General features: G+C 45.6%; 1 protein-coding gene across 2 annotated transcripts in view; it reads right to left on the reverse strand.

Moving 5' to 3' along the window:
• The window catches only part of Ppp2r1a (protein phosphatase 2 scaffold subunit Aalpha), a 31014-nt gene extending 19386 nt beyond the window's left edge, over positions 1-11628 (reverse strand). Inside the window, exon 1 of one of the 2 annotated variants that reach the window (XM_010616981.3) lies at positions 11167-11628. In XM_010616981.3, the coding sequence (XP_010615283.1) occupies positions 11167-11280 (114 nt within the window). In that variant the 5' untranslated portion in view covers positions 11281-11628. Of the gene's footprint in view, positions 1-5512; positions 5676-11166 lie in introns of those variants that run through there. The other variant, XM_010616982.3, reaches the window with a different exon arrangement.
• Positions 11629-14650: the final 3022 nt, after the last annotated feature.

Genomic DNA, 14650 nt, shown 5'->3' on the forward strand with positions numbered 1-14650 from the left:
TGTGTGTGTGTGTGTGTGTGTGTGTGTGTCTGTGTGTGTGTGTGTGTGTGTGTGTGTGTGTGTGTGTAGGAGATATATGTGAAAAACGAAGCACTCATCTGGTAACAGTTTCACATGCCTGGGAAGTGAGAATCTGAACATTAAATCTTTCTCTTTTATCAGATACTGAATAAGTTTACTTCTATTTACCAATTATCAGCTAAAGGTGGCTGGGCAGTGCCAGACACTTCGGTTTCTTCACCACGAAGATTAAACAAGGCCTGCCTCAATGCCGCTCACTGGGATGCTCAAAGAATGGAGAAGCAGAACCTGGCACACAGGAAGCTCTCAGTGTTATCAATTATCCCTATTTCTCATGCATTTCTTGATCAGGAGAAAGAAAAAGGTAGATTAAAATGCAGAGTGGGAAACAAAACCACGTGATTTCCTCATATCCTTGGAAATTATAGCACCAAGAAATCCTGAGTTTGCCTGGCACCATGATCACTTAGGGATGTGGCTATTTCCCCACTTGGAAGCCAACTTGTCTCTGGAATATGGAAGGGACAGGACTGTTACTATGATTCCTGAAGCTAGATCTAGTACAGAAAATCAAAGGTTTTCAGCAAGACAGCGCTGAAAGCAAAGAAAGAAATTTCTCTCTTTGTCAAAGCCAAAACAAAGGCTTTGAAGGCCAAGAATGTACAGCTGAAAGGCATCAACAATGACAAAAAAGCAGCCCTGTGGGTCACTCACCTTCCAGCAACCCAAGACACTGCAGCTCAAACACGCTAAGAACACCCCAGGAGAAACTGGCTGACAAGTACAACATCAAGTTCCCCTGACCCCTGGGTCTGGCACGAAACAGACAGAAGACAACACTCTTGTGTTTTCTGTGGATGTCAAGGCCAACGTGAAGCAACTCTGACAGTGAGGCAGCCAAGGTCACTGCCCGTTCAGGCTGACGGAGAGGGGGCGCACGTCCACTGGCTCCTGGCTGTCATGCTATGGGTGTTGCCAACAAAAGTGGGATCATTTAACCTGAATTCAGCTGGCTAGTTCTAAACGTACATATTTTACCATTATATACATACAGAAAATGTTTAAAGTTTCCTAAAACCCAACTACTACTTAGTCCTTGCTATGTGCTAAGTTCAAAACTAGGCAGTTATATATGTTTCTCTCTAGCAAAAAGGGGCAGAGGAGAATTGGAAAGAAAAAACAAATGTAGCAAAGTTTTGAAAAAAACGCTGTATCTGCGTGACTGGTACTATTTTCTCTATTTTTGGCGTATGTGTGAAATTTCACAATTAACGCTTCAATGGAAAGAAAATGAGGATCTCAGAAGCACTGTGCGAGAATTCAATGAATATATACAACACACTGCACTGTGCAGCAGGACACAGCGGGGCCCCAGGCTCAGCACTCGGGCCGGGTAAGCCTTTGCTGCGGGGCTGTCCTGGACACTGTAGTACGCTGCACATCGCTGGCCTCCACCCACAGCACTCCCACCAGTCCAGACAGTGTCCCGGCACTCCTGCCTGGGTGTGGTGGGCTGGGCCAGCTTAGGCAAGGCAAGCACTGGGGAATCTACGGTAAAATGTGGACAAATAAACCCATGCTCCTCATCAGTATTCTCTCTCTCACTTTCCAAGTATAAAACTGCAGCTATCACGATGACTGGAACAGCTCATTTGTGAATGTCCGCTCTGAGGCAGCCACTTAACATGCTGATTTTACTGCATCTTCTCAACCAGACAGATGTCAATTCTGGAGAAGAATCTGGGTACAGAGATGAAGAATGTACTGCTGTTCCAGTACACAGGGTACAAACTGGAGAGACTGGATGAGCCTGAGTCATCTTCACACCTCCCTCTCCTCTCCCGCCACACCGTACCCAGCCTGCCCGCACCTCCCACCAGCACTTTTGACACATCTACATGCAAAACTGCCACAGCTTCTCATTGAGACTAGAAGCCCCTGCTCATCCCCTAGATGACAGCCAAAAAGATCCTTTACAGCAGAATATGTCGCCCCTCTGCTCAAAGCCTTGCAATGGCTCCCCAGCCCCAGTCTCTCCAAAATCCTTGCCCAGGGTCCAAGGCCTCACGTAACCTGGTCTCACCCCAGTCCTCACCTCCCACCACTTTGCCATTCACCCTGCTTCAGCTACATGGGCCTTTTCGCTCTCAAGCACAGTACCATGCATCTTCCTGTACACTTTTAACTTTGCCCGTACCGATCTTCTGCCCACTTTGTTCAACATCCCTTCCTCAGGGGAGCCATCCCTAACCTCCTAACATAGCAGCCCTAGGCTCGCCCTACTCCCTGTTGCTGCCTTGTTTTTCTTCTTAACAATCACCACCAGCGACTTCACAATGTAGACCTATTCACTGTCTGTCTCTCCTACAAGAGTATGCTCCACAAGGGCATCGGCTATACTGTTCTGCTCCCTATCTTTATCTAAGGTTTAAAACAGAGCCTGGCACATAGGAGGTATTGAATGGATACTTGCTGAATAAATACCCTGTAACTACGGGATCTCATAGCTTGTGTTCCCTGTAGTATTCTCAACAGTCTCATTAGAGACACCATTCAAATATCTGGCATACGGGTAAGTGTTAGTAAGTTAGTAAGTGTTGGCCCCACCCCAAACTCTACTCCATCCTCAGAGACTATTTCCTATGATTTTCTTTCCTAGCTCCTCCACATCTCAGCATCAAGGTCCTGGCTAAGTTTACTCTATTGTACTTCAGTTTCTGCATCTGGAAAAGTGTAGGGAAACACAGAACCTCCTTCAAAATTTAAGAATTCATTAAGGGAATAAAACTCACACTTTTTATAGTGCCTTGTAAGGAGCAAATACCCAATAATTTGACACAGCTGGTTTAAGTCAGGAGTTGCTCTCTTGGGAGAAGGGACAGAAGAAACAAAATGCCAAGAAATATATACTTTGGGGTTTTGAGGGCCACGCCATTCTGTTAAAACTACTCAAGTCTAAGCTGCTTTGCAGCACAAGAGCAGCATCTGAAAAACAAAAACAGAAACAAAAAACTAACTTTATTTAAAAAGCAAGCATTGGGCAGGCAGCTGTTTGCCAACCTCTGGTTAAAACAGTGGCTCATAAGGTTCAGCCGTGGCTTCCTCTTCAGGATCATTTCCCATCATAAACAACTCATTCCCTTGGCTCCAGTGACCTTCCTCCCATTTCCAGAAGCCACACTACATAATCCTGCCTTTGCACCTTTACTCTTACTTCCTCTGCCTGGAATAATTCTCCAGACATTCACAGGACCTCTCCCTTCTCTCTGCTTGAATGTCACCTCCTCAGCAAGGGCTTCAGTGTCTCAAACTATGGCACAATCGCCAGGCTTCCCTGGACCCAGAGCACTTTCACCACCTGCCAACCTCCAGATTGCGTCTGCACAAGAAAGTGAGTCACGCAGGGGCAGCTTATTGCTCCTGGTGCACTGTCATTGCCCCTCCACCCGGATCAGTGCCCAGCATACCCCGGCTCTCCATAAATATTTGTGGAGTAAGTGCTCCTTCACTGACCTCAATGCACAAAAACTATAAGCAACAAAATAAGCAAAGTCACATTAAAGTAAAACAAAACACTTCACAATCCTCAACCTGACCTTCTTCCTCGGTCTCTACTTTCCAACCACAACACCTGTGATTGTATTGATGCCACCAAAGATACTCGTATCCTCACCCCAGGACCTCTGAGTATGTACTTTACATGGCAAAGCTCATCTTCAGAGGTGACCTTGGTTAAGGAAGGACTTCGAGATGGGGAGATGATGCTTCTCTATGTGGGTCCAAATTAACTGTACAGATCCTTAAACAATCATGGCGTCTTTCCCAACTGCTCGGGAGATGTGCCTAGGAAAAACAGATGCAACAACACCGCTGGCTTTGAAGGTACAGAAAGGAGCCATGACCAAAGAATGTGGAGGCCTCTAAGAGCTGGAAAAGGCAGGGAAACAGATTCTCCTCCTAGGCAGAGGCTCCACCAAGGAACCCAGTCTTCTCATGCCTTGATTTTAGCTCAGTGAGACTCCCAAGATCTCGGACCTCAACAACTGCAATTGTGTTGCACTCCCTCATTTTTCTAACTTTCCTCTCTGTATATACTTTACCCAATGTCTTGTTTATTTTGTCTCCCCTCACTACATGGTAAATCCCCCTGGGTCGGGAGTTTTGTCTGTCTCGTTCCCTGCTCTACACCAGTGCCTGAGACAGAGCCCAGGGGCCTAGTATTTCCTCATTTACTGTCACCTCCCATTCCTTTCCTTCTCGCTGCTTCTTACAGGTGTTGCCACTGCATATTTAGCACTGTTTATCTGCCATCCCTACTTCCCTAGCACTACACCCAACACATGGCAGGTGTTACATGAACAGATAAATTCACACCATGCCCTGTGGTTCTACGAACCACCCCCATTTGAGGAGGGGAGGCTTAAAGAAATAACGTGCCTATGTCGATCAGCAAGAAGTGGAAGAGCCAGGAATGCAACTGCAACCAGTCTGAGACCAGAACCCAAGTTATACACAGAAACAAGAAGGCGGGGCCCCAGCTCAGCAGGTTTACAAGTGTGCCCCAAACAATTTTACAGAGAGAAACTTAGGCCTCAAGAAGGATGGGACCTTTCCAGTCTACACTCTCAATTACAGCTGATATTTATTGAGCCCTTAGACCGTTCTACTTTACTTGTTCTGTTCCTCACCCCACCCAGTGAAGCTGAGACTATTCTTAGCCCATATTTCATGGAAAACAGACGCCCAGGGCGGTGAAATAACGAGCACAAGGTCACACTGCGTGTGGGTGATGGACCTGCAGTCAGAACTCTACAAACCCACACCAGCCAGCCACGTTCAGGGAGCCCGGGACGCCGGATCTCATCACCAGAAATGCTGGACCGATTAGCAAACTGCCCTCTTTAGGTGTGTGTGGGGGGTGGAGATCATCATAATTCACCCCTGAATTTGGCCAGTTCTCCCCTCAGGAGGGGAGTTTTCACGTCCCCCTCCTCTTGGGGGATCTACACAAAAATTATAGGCAGAAGGAAAGCAGGACCCGGGAGGGCAGCCCTCGCCTCTGGGTTCCTATTTGGCCCAGAAGCAAAGACGCAAAAAATCCCAACACCTAGCCGGGTTCCCACCAATATAGCGGCCCCTCTTCAACTCGGAGGAAGTCTTTCGCCTGCTTATCTCCAGGGGCCTCTCGCAGCCCCCAGCCAAATTCCGAGCCCCCTGCTCCCTTCTCAGCCTGTCAACCCCAAGGCCGCGCGCACTTAGCAGGATCGGGACCCTCGAGTCTCGCCCTGCCCCCGCCCTCCGCTGAACCGACATCCAATCCGGGGCGTCGTCTCACGGAGCCCAACGACCTGGAAAGATAAGAGCTGGACGCTGGTTGGTAGTCGTCCCTTCCGCCACTCCCAGCGAACGATGAGCCCTCTCCGCGAGGGCCGCACGAGCTCCCCGGTGCCCCTCTCCCTCGTCCTTCTTAAGTACCCTGTAGCCTCCGCACCTGAACATCCTCGTTGCGGAGCTCATCTATGAGCACAGCAATGGGGTAGAGCGAGTCATCGCCGTCGGCCGCCGCCATCTTGGCTCTGTCCCGTTCCGTCAGACTGCGGCCAGCGCGGTGCTAGAATCGGGTTAGGGAGGGGCAGGGCGGGAGGAGGAAAGGCGGTCTTGGGGCCGCCTGAGCCACTTCACAGGGGCTAGACTCCGAAAAGACCTCGTTTCTTTGGTCTAGACACATAAAGTCCCGCCCACTACCCATTACCATTGGTCGAACGAATATGATTGGCTTGCCGGAGACTACAATAGGGGAAAGGAAGCGGAAGTGCGCTATGTATCCTAGCGACCAAGACTGTGCCCGCCCCCGTTGCCGCTAACAACTACTGACTAGCAGTCGTTGCTAACCAATGAGGGCGGGAGTGGGAAGTGGCTAAGCCTGTACTCCGGGAGTCTGGGAGACGGCTTCGGGGCGATTGTCAATAGTAAGGCCTGAAGTCGTGGGGATCTCGGAATCTCTGCAGGCTTTGGTCTGACCCGCTTCGGCTCCGCGGGCTGCCGGGCATTCTCCCGGCGCCTTTGTGCGGGAGATGGAGGGAATGTGATTTGTGCGGAGCCCTAGAGAAGGGGCGACTTGCTTCGTCCTGTGGAGGGAACCCCAGGCCTCTGGGACCAGTACGCGAAGCCCTGTCCAGACTCCCCGCGTCTCTTCCTTCATCCCTCAGCAGCCCTGGACAGTGAGAGCTGCCTGAGCGTGCTTTTCTCGAGTCATAACCTTTTCCTCAGAGTGCATTTCTCTTCCTTGTCAGATTTCTATAGAAATTTCCCTTCCTTCCTCCCCACGTTTCAGACTTAACCAAGCTTTTCTGACTTAAGCAGGCTCTTCTGAACTGATCTAGAGAAGACATTTCCAGAAGCGCTGGTTCCTATGAGCGAGGGAGTGTTACCTAGGAGCGACAACGTGGGGCACATTGTCACTGGTCCTGCGCTTTTCAGTCGGTAGTGGGAGAAAATGTGCATTTTAGAAATCTTGAGTTCATATCGACATCTCTAATCGTTAGTTTATATTAATTATGCCAATTCAAATCAAAGCTACTAGGATCTTCACTTAACATGTTTTGATTTTTAAAACTTTGTATCAGCCCATGTTTGCAGTACATAATGATTATATTCAACGTGGAGTTGGTACATGTTCATAACACATCTTAATTCTTTTTTATCCCCTTCCCCTCCTCTCCCCCCACCATCTCTTTATCAACTTCCCTTTTACAAAAGATATTGTTTCTTGTTACGTTTTATGTTGCACTTAATTTATTTATATTTTGGGTTTATCTTTCTTTTTTCTTTGCCTGAAATTAAAAAGCTTAGTTTTTAGTGACACTGACATAATCATTTGTTTAACAATATTTTAGGATATGTATATATGTGCCTATGTATATAATTACATACTATTTAAAATTATATTTTAAGATAGTACACTTGAAAACAGTAATGCTTAATTACATAAACTAATAAAAATATGCCATACATACATATAATAGAGCAGCAGAGTTATTAACAATCACTTAGCATTTATTTATGGTTCCTTTTGCCCTTAAGAAATTTCCACCTTAGGATGTATTGGTAAAATATTGTTTTAAAGTTCCTTTTAAACTGCTATTTAGATTCAATGCAACCCCAAATGAAATTCCAACAGTATATTCCACAGAACTAGAGAAAACAATCCAAAACTTTGTTTGGAGCCTGGAGAGACCTAGAATTCTAGGCAACAGAGGACATGACGGGGGTATCACAATTCCCAACTTGAAATTATACCACAAAACCACTGTGATTAAAACACACACACACACAAACAAACAAAAACAGCATGGTACTGGCAAAGAAACAGACCCAAGGATCAATGGAATAGATTGGAAGATGCAGAAACAACTCCAGATGTACTCAACTATCTCATCTTTGACAAAAGAGCCAAATATCCTGAGTGGAGGACAGATAGCCTCTTCAATAAACTGTTAGAAAAACTGGATTTCAAGCCACCAAAGATTAAAACTAGACCCCTCTTTCACCATGCAATAAAATAAATCAAAGTGGATTAAAGAGCTAAATGTTAAAACAGAAACACTAAACTTTCTGTAAGATAGGTAGAACTCTTGAAGACATTGGCACAGGATAGGACTTTATGAACAAATCTTCAGTAGCACAGGAACTAGCACAAAGAATCAACAACTGGGATCTCATTTAAAAGCTTCAGCACTGCAAGAGAAATCACTAACCAAGCTACGAGACAACAACAATGTGGGAAAAAAAATTTACCAGCTACTCCTGAGACAAAGGTCTACTATATAGAATGTACAAAGAACTCAAAAAAAATCAGACCCCCAGATATAAAGACCCAATTCAAAAATGGGCATCTGAAATGAACAGATGCTTCTTGGACAAACAAGTAAAAATAGCAATTAAATATATGAAAAAATGTTCAACATCACTGGCCATTTGAGAGATTCACATGAAAACAACACTGAGATTCCATCTCACCCCAGAAAGAATGGCTGCTGTCAAGAAATCAACCAATAACAAATGCTAGTGGGGTTGTGGGGAAAAGGAACCCTTCATTGTTGGGGGAGTGTAGACTGGGGCAACCACTGTGGAAATCAATATGGAGATAACCTCAAAGAACTAGGATTAGAGGTCCCATTAGACCCAGATATCCCTCTGCTGGGTATCTTTCCAAAAGAATTAAAGAATCGTACCACAGCTATATATATGCACCCATGTTTATAATGGCAATTTTTAATAGCTAAAATTTGACAAAATTTGGAAACAGCTAAAATTTGGAAACAGCCCAATTGTCTATCAACTGGAGACTGGATAAAGAGGATGTGGCTTTTCTGTAAAATGGAGTACTACTCAGCCATAAAGAATGAGAAACAAGTCACTTACAGGTAAGTCAATGCATATTGAGGACATACTCTTCAGTGAAATAAATAGCACACACATGTAAACACAGTAGTTTTTCTGGTGTGAAAATCTAAAGTATAAATAAGGTTCAAATTGTATAATTGATAATATGAAATAGGAAGAAAGGGGCTAAAGAAGTAGGGGAAGTGGGAAGGGCAGGGGAAAGAAGAGAAAAGAAAAAAATATAAGAAGTGGAAAAAATCGAAGCAAAGTCTTTGTAAATAGGGAAGGGTGGAGGGGATCAAGAAAGGGCAGGGAAAAAATGTGGGAAATATTGGGAAAAAATAAGAACCAAGATACATCATGTAAAGGTACAAGATGCCAATGATGAATGTAACTGTACTATATACCTAAAAAGTACCAATAAACTTAATGAAAAAAAAGTCACTTTAAAAGAGCCGGGCATGGTGGTTCATGTCTGTAATCCTACCTTCGGGAGGCTGGGGCAGAAGGACCTCCATAAATTCAAGGCTTGAACTGCACTGTGAGTTCAAGACCAGCTTAAAGTACATAGTGAAACTGTCTAAAAAAACAAAATAAGATCACTTTATAAGAACGTTTCCCCCCTATATAGCTGTGCTTACAAATCGATATAAATTTGAGTTCATTTAAGAATGTTTTTCTATGTTAATGTTCATAGAAATATCAGAGGTGTGTCCATTGTTACCACCCGCCTCAAAAGTATATTTCAGATCATGGTCAGCCCCAGGAATTCCAAGTTAACAGAATTTAAAATAAAAGCTCACATGTTTGTAAGCTTCTTCAACATACTGTGCCTGGTTCTGAACATTCTAGTTAATATCATGTTATCTATGCAGATGACTGGCTGATGGAGCAGCACAATCATCACAAGCAAAATAATTCAAATAATGTCTGCCAGAACTAAGGAGAAAACCATGCAGTCCCTGTTTCTGCACTGTTAACCTCTCCTGTTATTTTGTGTTTGCAACTCATGATCTAAGCTAATAATTATCCTGTACAAACACAAAAAGCAGGTCCACAACATTCAGAGGAACATTTCGCCTAGATCCTCCCTTAAGACCTGCTGTTTCTATATATAGTATCAGTAACAAAGTCCTTTGTCTCTGACCCCAAGAGCCTCATGTCTTCTCAGAGTCTGTAAAATTGCAACAGGCTTAATTGCTAGCTTACAAATAGGATAAAGCCTCAGACCTTTCACAATTCTTGACAGTAACGAAGTATGGTTGAAAACAATGAAATAATATCTCAGGGCAACAAGTGTTGGAGAAGATGTGGAGAAATGAGACCCTTCTATACTGCTCATGGGAATGTAAATTGATAATATGGATAACAGTATGAATATTTCTCAGAAAACTAAAAATAGAGCTACCATGGGATCCAGCAATCCCATTCTAGGTACATAGGCAAGAGAAATGAAAGCAGTATTTTGAAGAGATACCTGCACTTCTATATTTATGGCCCCAACTGAGATACGGAGAAAAAAACTAAATGTTCATCATTTAATTTTATCATGAATAGATAAAGAAAACAGTACACGTGCATACACAGGATATTATCCAGCCTTAAAAAGAAGTAAACGTTGTTGTTTGTAACAATGTGGGTTAACCTGGAAGACATACAAAGTGAAATAAAATAGGTGCCAGAAAGACAATGCTGTATGGATCACTTACAGTATATATGGAATCTAAAATAGTTAAATTACCATAAGCAGAAAGCACATGGATATTTACCAGGGGTTGAAGAGAGGCGGACATGAGATATTGGTGAAACGGTACCCAGTTTCAATCACAAAGATGAATAAGTTCTATAGATGTACCGTACAATACAAGATACAGGATAAACAATACCATATTGCACCCTTAAACATTTGCTATCATTGTCATCATATTGTAGACCTAAAACGTACCAATAAACTTAATGAATTAAAAAAATTGTTATGAAGGTAGATCTTATATTAAGGGCTTTTGTCACATAAGGAGAAAGAAAATCATAAAAACTTAAAGAAAAAAGCAGCAAACTTTTGGAGGTGCTCCATTAGTTTATGCTGTTGACTGTGATAATAGTTTTATGGATGTACACTTACCTCCACATACATCAGGCTGTATACATTAAATGCCTAAAACTTTTTATATGTCAGTCATACCTCAACAAAGTGGTTTTAAAATCTCAAAGAAAACAAAATCATACTGTATTGCCATAAATAACTAACACCTCTTTTCTTCAACATCTGGAATGGCAGCTGTCATAGAAACAGAAAGGAATTCATGAGATTAACTTTCTGTGATCCAAAATCCTCAGAAAGCCTTTAGTCTTGCAGACACAAATTACCCCCCCACACCAAGACTTCCCAAATTTATGTGCTAATATATATCTTTCCCATACATTTCCCTGTAAGGAAGGAGATTTAGCAGAAACTGGAGTACTTCTTTCAAAAGAGACTCATTCATTGTCAGAGATATCAGGTCAGCAAGATTTAAGAAACTCTGGCTCTTATAAAACCTTAGAAAAAATCATAATGCACAGCTAAATACACAGATAACATGAGATAATAGAAAGCAGCATACAAAGCCCGAGATTTTGTCATCAAAATTGCGAATAAGGGCTGGACATGTAGCTCAATGCTGCCACACCTGCTGGACAAGGGCGAGGTCCTGAGTTCAATTCCTGGTACAAGAAAAAAGAAAACAAAGCAGCACACATAGCTTTCTGCCTGGATTGTACCTGATGCAGACAGACTCTTCTTCTGGTTTGGAAAACTCCATTTCCACATTTTTCCCTTAATGATCTCCAAATTTCAGCCTCTTTGGTCACTTCTCCTCTGAGTGTGGACCACATTCTTATTCTGGAACCTTGAAGCCTGCATCTCTGGACAAAGGACCAGCAGCAATGGATTCCATCACATGTCCAAGAAAGGCGGTCTGGAGTTGCCGTAGTCAGTCATGGATGGCATGGTATCTGGGGCATGGTCAATGGGATGAGACAGATTAAAAGATGGCTTTGACAGTGAAGTATGAAGAAGGTATTTTGAAGGCGGCGACTGACCCAGAACCTTTGACACATTCATCCATTTCAGTTTTTTAATACTTTCACTTGAACATAGGGTATAGTTTCTGGGAAAACGAACTTCCTAGAATCAGTGACTTCTTGTTACAGAATGCAGAACATTAAATAATTTTCAGGAATCAGCATTATGTGCATGAGAAAGCAGACCATGGAAATTATATGAACCCAGGGCTCAACCCACCTATTTAAAACTAAAAATATATCTTCCCAAAACCTCATACACGCGTTTCAACTGCAAACTTTAAGCAAGACAATGAATTCTCAGCTTCCAACTTGCCACAGTGTTGGCAGTTAAAGTCTTTTTTTTCCCCCTCACTTTGTCTCTGGAGTTTCTGGCTTCCTAGAGCTGCAGCAGAAGGGAACTGTCATGGTCACTTTCTCCTCACTGGGACAAAACATGGTATAGTACCCTAGCAACATAAAGGAGGACAGGATTATTTCGGCTCACGTTTCAATCCACGGTCCCTTGGTTCCAAAGGACAAAGAGCATGGCAAGGGGGCTTGGTGGAGGGGAAGCAGCCAGAAAAGGGGAGAGCTGAGGAGGGAGGCAAGGCCTAATGACCCGCCTCTTCCGACCAGGCCAACGTGCTAACATCATATTTAGCTGCAGCAGCCGCTCGAGTCAATCTTCTTCCAAAAGCCGTATCTCTAGTGCCGGGGATGTAGCTCAGCGGTTCGGAGGCCTGCCTCGCAAGCGCAAGGACCCGAGTTCAATCCTCGGTACCCCTTCCCCCAGCAAAACAAAAAACCAACAGCCGTATCTATGAGCACATGAGATATAAACCAAAAGAGAAGGTTTAAATAAAGCGTCCTTGAATTCTGGTGCCTTCAGCCCAGTAAGTCCCCTCCCTGCTTGGCCACTGCTCGCCCGGTCACCTAGTCCCTCTTCTATCCCAACACCACCCTTCTCTGTCTCCCAGGTCCACCCGGCCTCCCTGTCCACGGAGTTTTTTCCTTCCTTCTCCTGCTCCCTGTCAGCCTCGGTCTCCGTCGCTCTGCACACTTCTAGGTGTGGAATAAAGACGCCTCTCGCCCGCGAAAAGCGCTTCCAGGGCGCCTGGGACTTTCTGCTCCACAGGCTGCAAGTCCTCCGAGCCGCGGAGCGCCCGCCACGGAAGCTTCGAGGCGCTCGTCCTCCTCGAGACCAGCACGAGGGAGGCGCAGAGCCTGAGGAACTCGACTCCCCGCCCCTAGGCCCGCCCACGCCCCTAGGCCCGCCCACCGCTCGCGTTTCCCCGCCCACATTCCCGCCCATAGCCGTTTCCCCGCCCTCTGGACCTGCCCCTCTCTCGTTTGCCCGCCCAAGCCCGGCCTCTGGGCTGCGCGCGCAGCGTCCTGCAAACCCGGAAGTGCATCCGGTGGAGAGGAGGTCACCTCACCCAGCGTGAGTTTCTCCCTGTCCGGAATCTCTGCGCTCCGCAAGCGCCTCTCTCTGCGCAGCACCCTCATCCCGCTGTCCTCTCGGGCACGGTGAGAGGCACCCGGACTCGCCCCAAGCCTCCCTTCGCGGGCCGAGTCAGTCCCCCCGGTTCTCCCCTTCGCCGCCTCCCTTCTGTGCAGGGGGAGGGCACTCGGGCCTGTCCTCTGACTTGAGGGTTCTTGAGTCCCGAATTCCTTCATCCTCTCCCTGTGAATAGTGGACAAGGTATCTGGAGAAATAGACCCGTAAAGAGATGGCAGGTAGAGGACGGGTGAGGGACTCCAAAGAGATCCTAAGAGTGAGAGAAGCCAAGAAAGTAGCAGGGGAGGAAAATCCAATAGAGAAAGACAGTGTGGGTCTCTAGAGAGATGAAGACAGCAGAGTAGAAAGAGGAGCAGGAAAAGGGAGGCGCTGTAGAGCTGGAGGAGAGGAGAGGTGTCTGCCACAGCCCTGGCAGACAGCAACGTGGTGTCCTCTGCTGGTGTCTCCTGAACCCTGTTTTCCGAACGTGACAGGTGTCCCATGCTTTAGACTTGAACCTCTTCTTGACGGTACCCACCACCTTTCTTATCACCTCCTCCATGGCTTTGACACCATAGCGCGTCTCACTACTGTGCAGACCTCTCCCAGAAGCCCTGGAACCCTTTGTCCGGGTATCACCTTAGTTCTGCTGTGATATCAACGGGATACCTCTATTTTCCTAGTCCACGTATGACTTCTTAAGCTCTGCACATGACGTATTTGTAATCCTCTGTATCTCAGGTAGAGGTGACCTGTACTTTCTGGGGCTTATCTGAACACGTCTGTGTGTATTTTAAGTGTAAGATGCATTATAATATTTGTAAGTATTCTGATTTAAGTCTTATTTTGTTTTGTTTTTTTGGTACCGGGCATCCAACTCAAGACCTTGCACTTGTGAGGCAGGTGCAGTGCCACTGAGCTAAATCCCTGGCCCTAGTGTTTTGATTTAAAATGGATGAAAAATCACGCCTTTATATTAGATGATTGATAAAGCCACTGTTTCCAAAATTTGTTTCAGATGTGGGAGAGAGGTATTAGAAGATCTCAGCCACACCTGCTCTGCTTCCGGAAGTCCCTCCCTGCCTTCATTTCCTGCAGTATCCTCCTCCCTGGTTGCTCAGCTCTGGCCACACAGGCCTCTTGCCTTTCCCTGGGGACACTGTTCCTCCTTGCCTAGGACATTGCTTTGGTTCTGTCTGAGCTTAGAACTCACTGGTGCATCAGGTGGCAAATACCTTCCTTCCAGGTCTTTGTCTTTGCTGTGCTATCAGCATCTCCATGGCGATTTTTGTGGTCTCTCCACCTTCCACTGACATGCTAACCACACACTCACCCCCTGGTCCATGTTGGCTGCTCTGCAAGTTTCTTTCTGATTCTTCCCAGTCTGGATCGTGGGGACAAGATTCCAAAGGGAGAGCTGAGCCACAGGTGGGAGGTGGGCTGAGCTTGACCTCCTGAGTGGTGCTCAACCCTGGCTTCCCGTTGGAGTGCTGAGGTGTTTTGCTAATAAGTCTGCCTTGGCACCTAGCAGAGTCCCTTTCCCATGGTCAGCCTGGGACCCAGCCTGATAGATATAAAAGATGGCTCTGTTCTGTGTGGAACAGTAGGCCCTGAGAGTGTGGCCAACATTAATGAGGGCTGAGATCAGTGTGTGATCCATGGAGGGATGAGGGGATGTGTTGTGTATGGGTTTGATCAGGG

Source organism: Fukomys damarensis, unplaced genomic scaffold (genome assembly GCF_012274545.1).
Source record: "Fukomys damarensis isolate Sample0158 unplaced genomic scaffold, DMR_v1.0_HiC HiC_scaffold_19, whole genome shotgun sequence".
Taxonomy (NCBI): Eukaryota; Metazoa; Chordata; class Mammalia; order Rodentia; family Bathyergidae; genus Fukomys; species Fukomys damarensis.